The following is a 9,432-nucleotide window of genomic DNA, read 5'->3' as shown; positions in this document are numbered from 1 at the left end:
ACAACACGTGGTAGCGATCACACGATTACTGATTATCTTTTTCAAAACCCTTCACGTCCACTTCGTCAGCAGACAGCTCACACATACTGCGATCGCGATCGTGTGCTACGCACAATCAGCTGTTTGGCCGATTCGTTTTACGGCAAACCAGTTCCGACCGATCCGAATCGCAGCCGATCGAACAGTTTGTTCCGAAGCGCCAAAGAGCACAGTACGTTGTAATCCGTTCGATGGTTCAAATAAGACCAGTCTTTAGCAGTGTGACCAATACATCCGTAACAACTGGGCCAGCAAGCGAGTTTATCGAGCTGAAAGTTTACAAACAGCGATCATCATCACCGTCATCGCTCGACCTGCAATACTAGCAAAAATTCAAGAAGCTCACGATTGTCTCTATCAGCGTTGGACTTTCCAGGACTGTGCCGCAACGACCACCCGTGATCGCGAGTCGGTCGGTTTGTCTCATCAGTTGATGAATGATCGCCCGCGAGGTAACCCGAGGAGGTCTCGCCGAGTCACGCACGCTTCGCTGCTCCGATCATTCGTTCTAGGCGTCACAAGCGAACGGTTCTGTGCGCGTCAGTGATCAACACCGATCGGTGGAACAAAACCGTAACGCTTTACGTGGTTGGAAATGCTACGAGTACCGTTCGGAGCGGCAGTACTGTTGGGCGTGGTGGTTTTCTATGCGGCCGCACGATCTCCCGCAGCGACGGTGAATGACCAAGGCCCCTCGAAAAGGGTTAGTGAAGATGTGGTGGCGGCGATCAACAACCTTGCGATGGCCCTCTCGGAGCAGCTTGCTACGCGCTCCAGCAAAACGGAACTGTTCTCGCCGGTCAGCATCGGCAGCATGATGTTGCTGCTGCTGCGGGCGGCGAAGCGGGGCAGTGGTACGCGCGACGAACTGCTCAGCACACTTTACCTTACCGAGTACCGGAAACGGACCGGTGTAAGTGTGATCGGAAAGAATTTTGGGCGCCTGTTGAAGGAGTTTACGCACGATATCGCTGGCCAGGGTATACTGAGCGAGGTGCCGGCCTGGCACGCGACACGTAGCTGTAATCCGATGGTAGATGATGCCGAATACGACGACGATGAGTATGTTTTCGTAGAGGGCCTCTACCAGGCTCCCGTAAGAGCCCTATTTCCATTACTCCAATTTTGCTTTTCCAATAGTTTTCCCGAAGATCCTCCGATCGAACCGAACGTGGTGGCGCTGGCGAACGGGATCTTTCTGCAGGAAGCGCTAGTAAACAGCACCAGCTTTGCCAAGATGGCCAAAGACCTGTACCAGGCAAAGATCACGCACGTCAACTACCGGGACAGGCCGGACGAGGCACGTACCACCATCAACCGATGGGTGAGCGAAAGCACCCGTGGTCGAATCCAGGAAATTATCGCCGAAGATTTTAGCCCCGCCACGCAGATGGTTGTGGCCAACGCGCTCTACTTCAAGGGCACCTGGGAAACTTTCTTCAATGAGCCTCAGTTCACGCGTCCACAAACCTTCTTCCCCGACGGGGACCAGAATCCAGCGGTCATGGTACCAACCATGTTCGCGGCCGGTTGCTTCCCGTACTACAACTCGGACGAGCTGGACGCTCGAGTCATGGCCTTCCCGTACCGCAACCGAACCACCTCGATGTACGTGATTCTGCCGAATGCTTCCAATCGGGCCAAACTGCGTCAGCTACAGTCCCGCCTAACTTCCACGGTACTCGATCAACTGATAGGCCAGATGCGCCTCCAGAAGGCTATCGTGCAGTTTCCACGCCTACACGTGACCAACTCTTACGATTTGAAGCAAGCGCTTCAGCAACTTGGCCTGCGGGCGCTGTTTGATAGCGCCAAAAGTAATCTGAGGGCACTGCAAACGAACAAGGAGGCCGATCGTGCCGCCAATCTGCATGTATCTGATATGCTGCACAAGATCGACCTGGAGGTGAACGAGCGGGGAACCGAGGGCGGCGCCGTGACGATCACAGCAATGGAGCGATCGTTACCACCGGTAAACTTTCGCGTCAAGGGCCCATTTCTGATCGCCATTCGGCACGATCCAACCAAGATGCTGCTATTTTATGGCGCGATTTTCGATCCATCGTAAGCAAACCCTCGTAAGCGCCTCGTTATGGGCCTTATCAGTTACTGCATACGACGAACCGGAACTGTGCACTGCGCAGTATTTGAGATTCAGCTTGCGGATTAATCATCGAACGACTAATGCAGTAGATAGAGTAAATCAATTACTTAGAATAAATAGCGTCGAGGCTGGATGATAAGCCACGCGTGCGACTGCGAAGCAATACTTATGTTTACACCTCATATTTGCTTGTTCTTTTGCCCGGTCCCTCTGTGCTCGTTACGATCAATAATGCAAATCCATGGTTTGAGCAATGGTCGCGTGTAAATCAGGTGTAGAACAGGTTTTCTGGTGTCACGTTTAACTGTTTGTCACTACACCGTGGTGCGTAAATGGAAATAATTTACTCGTATTCTCCGATCAGACGTCGGCTCAGTGTTTTTCCATTTCAACGAAACGCAAGGCATTGCTGCATGCGGCGACGTCATCGCTGTCCAGAAATCAATCACGGAGATTGAAAGCTACTCGTTTATTGGCAAGCGGATGCTTGTCTTATTAAAATACCACATTAGCGGGAAACTTGAGCGATCACATTGACGTCACTAGAAGCCGTGCTTAACAAGCTCAGCACACATTACGACTAAAAAATTGTAAACATTATAAACTGTTTATATATTGCTTGTGCATCAGAAGTAGTAGACATAAAATTTTTTTGATCGACGAAAATTTGATCCCAAGAGCTTTAATTGATAGGCCACTGCGGAAAATCATTTTCACTTACGGATACCCTTCAAATGGAAGCCCCTTCAGCGTATGCAATCAAATGACATCATTTAAACCGAAGTTTAACAGAAAAAACACAATCTTTTTGGCTTATCGTGAAGCGATTTGCTCAAAAGAAAGCATCTTTATTATCAGTATCGCGCTTTTAGCGGTGAATGCACTGGCTTGCGGACAAATGCATCAACGTTTCAGATTATGAGAGGAAAATGTGAAATAAATTAAACAGTTCGTCCGTCCCTCGAATGCTACTGCGTGGTAGCTGTTTCTTGGGCTTTACAGGGGTTGTGCTTATGCTGCCGTACCGGATTTCTTCGCCTCACCGCCCTTCTTGCCAGCAGCCTTTTTCGCTTCGGCTGCCGCTTGCTCGACGTCGATCGGTGCCGGCTTAACGAACGGAATCTCCTCACGATACTTCTCCGGCATGTACTTCTGCAGCACTTCCGGTACCTGTGGATATTCGAAACGGAAGCCGAGTGTGAGTAATACAATATCAATTGTCGCGCGATGCCCCTCTGACCCGTCGGCCGCCCCTTACCTTAACGCCGGTCTCGGTTTGGTGCGTTTCCAGAATCGCACAGATAACACGTGTCGTGGCGCACATGGTTGCGTTTAGCATGTGCACATAGTCTACGGCCGCATTCATCTTCTTCGTCTGTCCGTAACGCACCAGCAATCGCCGTGCCTGATAATCGAGGCAGTTGCTGCAGGAAACGAGTTCCCGGAACGCTCCGGATCCGGCGAACCATGCCTCTAGATCGAGTTTCTTTGCTGCTGCATGATTCAGCGCACCGGACACAATGTTCACCACGCGATAAGGAATGCCGAGCGATTGACAGAATGCTTCCGCATTGCCAATCATCTCGTCCATCATTTCCCAGGACTGGTTGTCGTGCGGTGAAGTGAGCACAAACTGTTCCACCTTTTCGAATTGGTGCACCCGGAAGATTCCACGCGTGTCTCGACCGTGCGAACCGACTTCCTGCCGGAAACAAGTGGACAACCCGGCGTACTTTATCGGAAGGGTCGCCTCCGCGATCCATTCATCGCGATGGTAAGCCGCGATCGGTTGCTCCGAGGTGGCGATCAGATACTTCTCATCCGCCGCACCGTCCTCGCCACTGCTCTTGCCGACCACCTTGTACAGCTCCTCGTCGAATTGGGACAGTTGTGCCACCTCTTGCATCACCTCCTTGCGCATAAAGAACGGTGTGTAAAGCGGAGTGTAGCCCTTCGCGTACAAGCTGTGCAGCGAGTGCTGGATGAGCGCTTGCTCCAGAAACACGGCCGCACCGGTAAGGAAGTAGCCGCGACCGCCCGAAACGACCGCACCCTTGTCACCGTTCATACCGTCGATCATGACGATCAGATCGACGTGCGAGTATCGCTGACGCTTCTCACAGTCACCGTACGTTCGCTCAACCCGATTTTCGTCCTCATCGTTGCTCACCGGCACACTCTCGTGCAGATGGTTCCCAACTTCACGTAGTGCCGCATTACGTCGTCCTTCTGCTTCGCGCATCAACCGCTCGTTATTGGCCACCGCTTCATCGATCTGGGTGCGCACCTTCTTGATTTGCTGTACCGTAAGCGTTTTCAGTGAGTTCAGTTGCAGCTCGGCAAGCTCCTGCACCAACTCGTCCGGCAGCGGTTCGGCCTCGTCGCCCTGTGGTTCCTTTTTCTTCATCTTCTCACCGATCTCCTTGCTGCAGAGATTCTTCATTTTGTTGAAGTTGTCCATGTTGAAGCGACACCGGCGCCACTCCTTGTCCTGCGCGATGACCGTCTCAACGAGGGCCACATCCTTGAAGCGGCGCGTTTGGTTCTCTCGTACCTTCGCCGGATCGTGACCCTTGTCACTGCGGAAGAGATCCAGATCGAGCACCATCGTTACTGTGACTCCCCAAAAATGTGGATGATGAAACTTTTCGTCGCTTAAACGCTCGGATCGGCTGCGGTACTTTTCTGCCGGGGGCACTAAACGTGGCTGACGGAATACCGTTGATCTCTTCGTTGACAGGTGACCAGAATCCCATTTGTTTTGATTTCAACTCGTCTGACAGTTGTTCAACGGAGTGTGCCGTAAACACTCCCGTGGATGACAATATGGTTTTATTGAACGAAAAAGGAACAGCCGGAAAACGAAATCCTCGACTTGAGAGAATGTTGAAACGAAATTGATTTAAATTATGGAGGACCGTTTTATTTCCGCCTTCGCGATACTCGTCTCGTCTACATGGTACACGATCCGTAGCAAAATACGTATTGCCTTGGCGGTTCGTTTGTTACCGGCTTCAATAGCTTCCGTTTCCCGACTACAACATTGCCGTTTTTCCATTGCCCGACAGTCGGCTTCAATTCCGCAGTACTGGTTGCTGCCGCGGGTGTGGCCATCGCACCCGGTGCAGCCTTGTTCCGGGACCGATTTACCGTTTTCAGGGGCAGCGGCCGGCAACCGGAAAATCGAAACCCAATCCGCGACCGCGGAGGTTGACTCGGATGAACGACGGCCGGCAATCGCTTCGGTTGCCATTCCTCGAACCACGCTTGCATCATTTTCTTTGAGGTTTTCTTCGAACGTGGTACGTAGGACGTAGACAGGAGATGTGGTACCACTTTTGCCACCACCTTGTAGCAATTACTCGCTTTGATAATCGTCAACCTACGCCGGTTGTACTTCAAGTACCGGTTTTCGATGTATTCTGAAACAGAAGGAGATAGGTTACAATACTTGCTTCGCACTGTTCGGACACGCCACTTCTTACGCTCGTAGCTTAACATAAACGGTCCCAAACTGTCGCCGCAAATATCGTATAAATACTCGTAGAAAAAGATATCTGACTTCCCGTTGAGAAAAATGCCAGCAGCCTGTAAGGAAGGAACAGCTTTTGAACACCGACCCATTCTTTAATCCTTCCTCATACTTACACTAAAATACGGCACCAGCCACTCTGGCACGGCTTGGCTGTCGATCTGGTAGAAGTACGGCAACAGTTCGCGCATCGCAAACTCACCAACGGCCCACAAACCGCGCAAAATGCGCGACAACCAGTTCCAGTCGATCGCGGTCGTTTTGCGCTCCTGAAAGTAGCGCTGCAGGCGTTCCACCAGCAAAAAGGTGCACTCCTGCTCCACGAAACCCCACTTGCCGGCGTAGAGACCAATCACACGGCAAACACGGTCCACCAGTCTGTCGGCACAGATCAGCGTGGTAATGTTTTCGCTCTCCAGTGTCGTCGAGTTAGGATTGTGGACTTCCTCCGCACCGTCACTGCTCTCCGACATCTGCAGACTCACGTTCTCCTCCGGATCGGCGTCGACCAGGGTCGGTAGTTGCTCGTGCTTCACTTTGACCTCACCGCGAACTAGGGGGCCAGTGGAAAGCAGATCGTTGGACAGTATTGCACCTGGAAGCGACAGTTCCTGTGGTTGCGGTTGCTGCTGTTGAGATTCTAGTGACTGTTGCACGATAAAGCTTGCTGCTGCAGCATCATCGTACGCAGCCTGTGGATCGAATTCCGTTTTCACCTGAAACCCTTCACCGGCAATACCGGTGGTAACGGATGTTTCGCCCACTACTGCCGCATCGTCCTGCTTGCCCAGACCCTGTACCATCGAGAAGAGGGCCTCATACTCGTCCTTGATGTTAATATCGATGCCATCCGCGCCGTCCTTAATGTTTTCGATGCTTCGCAACAGTTCTTCCGTGGCGTTTGAGTTGGAATTGTTCGAGTCATCGGCTGCCGGCAGGTTGTTCTCGAGCATTGCCATCGATTGGTTGAAAAGGGGTGAAATTACTTCCAACTGTTGCTGCTGCTGTTGCTGCTGATCGTCAGAAACGGTTCCATTCATATTCGCCACCGGCGTTTCGCCGGACGCGGTCAGTAGCTTCAAGTGAACGTAACCCGGTGGACCGAGTAGCAAGTTTACAAAGAGCTGATCGAGCATGCACAGCTCGAGCGTTAGGTCGGAATGGGAGATATGATCGTTGTGTGTTAATGCTTCCAAATAGTCGAGCGAACGGTCCAGGGTATCTTCGGTGTACTCGAATCCTAGCATTTCGATGGATTTCGTTAGTAGCAACTTCATCAACGACGGTGTGTGCTGATTGCAGCGCAGAATGTCGATTGCCGCGTTAAAGCAGTCATCGTCTCCGATAAAAATAGCTACACAAGAAAGGGAAGGTTTAAAGAAATATACACAATGGTCTATAATTCGGCCGTTTACCATCGCAAATGTTGTTGTACATCCCAATCAAATCCTCCGCAATGTCGGCTTCGGCCATCCAGGTGGTAGAGAGAACCGGTACATTGTCCTGCTCCATCGTAACGTCCTTAATGTACTCTTCTCGTAGATCCAACACCTCGTCCTGTGTGGGTAGAAGGCGAACAACAATCAAGAGGACGCTAGCGTTCACTACGCTGGCAGCAAACGAACCGTGTTAAAAAAGTATGCTCCATCGTACTCGATTTTATCCCACGGTTGACTGTTTGCACCCACGATCGGTGGTACGTCCGAGTCTTTCAGGACCTCGTTCACCAAATTATACGTGACCCGCCCGCTCGAATGTCGACTGTACGTTTTGATGTTCTGCGTAGGGCCGGAAAAGGACAGAAATAATTTTCAGATGATGCGCCAAACAAACAGAGCGCAGATACGTACATTGACGAGCTCCCACAGTTTGTAGGTTGTGTCCTTGGCCAGTTTTTCGTACACTTCCGCCGTCACTTCGGTTTCCTGCTTGTCGTGCTGCTCCCAGGCCGTACGGACCGAACGGGGACTCAATCCAGCGTACGCCTTAAAGGACGCCTAAGAAAAAAGGTGAGGAAGAATTCAACATAAAACGGAAACGACCATTCTCACCAACGGAAATACCTTTTCCTTTGCTTGTCCCATACCAGAGGCATCGTTCCCGGAAGAATCGCTGTGCGGTGTGGCCTGCTTGGCGTGCGAATGGGATGGGAGTTGATTGTGGGGCAGGGAGTTGTTGGACCCTGAAGACGAGTGTTGTTGATGGACACTGTTGTTGCTGTTGCTATTGTTGCTGCTATTGCCACCACTGGAGGATTTCGTACGCTGTTTCACCTTCGCGGAGGACGATTTTTTCGGACTTTGCTTCATTGTACCGGCCATCGGTACATCGTTTTATTGTGCGAGACGATTTGCTTCTACCTGCAGTAGTGCTAACTGAAGTGCCAAATATAAGAACGAAAGCCTCTACGAGGGCAAACTCAACACTTACCGGTTCTAATTGGCAAAACCAATTGGCGAAACCAATTGTTTGCGATGTTTCTCTTTTGTTGTTCGGTTGTCAAACGACAAATGTAAATAAAGAAGTGTCAAATTAAAATCCGTCGCACACTTTGTTTATCAGGCCTAGTCGCCAAACTCCGATCTGCGAGGCACGTAAATAATATTTTTTGTTATATCACTTGTATTTACGAATTCTCTGAGGGCGTATGTTTGATGTTCGTATAGTAAACGATTAAAAACTAGTAAAAGTAGCATCGAGCGATGCATTCCACAGTTCTCAGTTTTAGTGTAAAACACAAACAAAAGGTAGCGGTTTCACATGATTGTGCGTTCTTGTTGTTCACTTGAATCGTGAAGTGAAACAAACATTTTCAATTCGTAACACCGTGTACAACTGCGGCTAATTGGGAACCGGCAGTGTACACAGACGGGAATGTTCCCCTCGGAAGGCGGCTGCTTCTGATCCGATCCTGCAACCATCATGAGTAGCACTGAGCAGACGCCGGCAAACAATGAATCGCAAACGCAGCAGAAGGAAGTCGATCGACACCGGGCACGAAGCCGGGATCGCAGAGAGTCAGACGATAGGTCTGCGGATCGCTACCGTCGTTCGTCAAAGTCTTCACGGAGGTCTTCCCCATCCCGGCGTCACTCTCGATATTCTCCTTCGAGACGGTATTCGCCATCACGGCGCCATTCGCCACCTCGACGGTCCCCCTCTCCACGCGACAGTCGACGGAGACGCCACTCCCCTTCACGGCGATCTCCTTCCTCGCGTCGATCACCTTTCCGGCGATCACCAGCACGAGGAGACTATATACGATCGAGTAAAGATTTGAAAAACCCTCGAAGAAATTCTCCGCCGCGGGATTACACTTGCGCGCCATTCCACGGAACCTACGATCCGAATCCCTACCAATACGAGCGCAAACAATCAGAAGCGGAAGAAAATGAACGTCCAAACGGACGAGCCAAGATTGAACCCCCAGCGGCAACGGCTTGTCGTCCAACTGATCAGTTACCGCCGGCTACCGATGCAGCGCCTAGTGGACAGTAAGTTCTCTGTATATAATCATAACTAATCCCCATAATTGATTGCAATTTGAACCCATTTTTAACACAGAGCCACCGGAACGAGTGCTCGTCCAACTCCCGACCATGCGGAAGTTAATAGGTTTGCCGAAAATGTAGCGGTGCCCGGCATACGCGGATCTTTCGATGTAATTGTTTTGGCTGGAGCTAAATATTATCAGAAGTTTCCCAATACTGCCCATACATTGTTAATTGCAGATTTCGCCGCAACACCCGACCGGTTA

At 51.0% G+C, this 9,432-nt stretch overlaps 3 protein-coding genes across 3 annotated transcripts; 1 reads left to right on the top strand and 2 right to left on the bottom strand.

Annotated features, from left to right (window-relative positions):
* The first annotated feature begins 210 nt into the window (after positions 1-210).
* On the top strand, positions 211-2,800 carry LOC131211816 (serine protease inhibitor 28Dc-like). Its single transcript, XM_058205446.1, has 2 exons — positions 211-1,101; positions 1,180-2,800. The coding sequence occupies exons 1-2, from the start codon at positions 635-637 to the stop codon at positions 2,105-2,107; spliced, it is 1,395 nt and encodes a 464-aa protein (XP_058061429.1). The 5' UTR covers positions 211-634; the 3' UTR covers positions 2,108-2,800.
* A 133-nt stretch (positions 2,801-2,933) lies between these two features.
* Positions 2,934-4,828, bottom strand: LOC131209035 (serine--tRNA ligase, cytoplasmic). Its single transcript, XM_058202006.1, has 2 exons — positions 3,402-4,828; positions 2,934-3,313 (listed from the first exon to the last, which is right to left on the bottom strand). The coding sequence occupies exons 1-2, from the start codon at positions 4,749-4,751 to the stop codon at positions 3,155-3,157; spliced, it is 1,509 nt and encodes a 502-aa protein (XP_058057989.1). The 5' UTR covers positions 4,752-4,828; the 3' UTR covers positions 2,934-3,154.
* A 235-nt stretch (positions 4,829-5,063) lies between these two features.
* Positions 5,064-8,159, bottom strand: LOC131209598 (uncharacterized). Its single transcript, XM_058202698.1, has 8 exons — positions 8,106-8,159; positions 7,739-8,035; positions 7,526-7,672; positions 7,301-7,453; positions 7,091-7,232; positions 5,792-7,029; positions 5,629-5,731; positions 5,064-5,565 (listed from the first exon to the last, which is right to left on the bottom strand). Exons 2-8 carry the CDS (start codon positions 7,994-7,996, stop codon positions 5,096-5,098), a joined length of 2,511 nt encoding a protein of 836 aa, XP_058058681.1. The 5' UTR covers positions 7,997-8,035; positions 8,106-8,159; the 3' UTR covers positions 5,064-5,095.
* Between the last annotated feature and the right edge of the window lie 1,273 nt (positions 8,160-9,432).

This window comes from Anopheles bellator, chromosome 2 (genome assembly GCF_943735745.2).
Source record: "Anopheles bellator chromosome 2, idAnoBellAS_SP24_06.2, whole genome shotgun sequence".
Taxonomy (NCBI): Eukaryota; Metazoa; Arthropoda; class Insecta; order Diptera; family Culicidae; genus Anopheles; species Anopheles bellator.
This window is presented reverse-complemented; position numbering and strand designations above follow the sequence as displayed.

Coding starts and splice junctions, on each gene's coding strand:
- LOC131211816 (XM_058205446.1), top strand. CDS start 635: ATGCTACGAGTACCGTTCGGAGCGGCAGTACTGTTGGGCGTGGTGGTT. Junction 1,102..1,179: donor GCCGAATACGACGACGATGA/GTATGTTTTCGT, acceptor CTTTTCCAATAG/TTTTCCCGAAGATCCTCCGA.
- LOC131209035 (XM_058202006.1), bottom strand. CDS start 4,751: ATGGTGCTCGATCTGGATCTCTTCCGCAGTGACAAGGGTCACGATCCG. Junction 3,314..3,401: donor AAACCGAGACCGGCGTTAAG/GTAAGGGGCGGC, acceptor GAATATCCACAG/GTACCGGAAGTGCTGCAGAA.
- LOC131209598 (XM_058202698.1), bottom strand. CDS start 7,996: ATGGCCGGTACAATGAAGCAAAGTCCGAAAAAATCGTCCTCCGCGAAG. Junction 7,673..7,738: donor TGGGACAAGCAAAGGAAAAG/GTATTTCCGTTG, acceptor CTTTTTTCTTAG/GCGTCCTTTAAGGCGTACGC. Junction 5,566..5,628: donor GTTTATGTTAAGCTACGAGC/GTAAGAAGTGGC, acceptor CTTCTGTTTCAG/AATACATCGAAAACCGGTAC.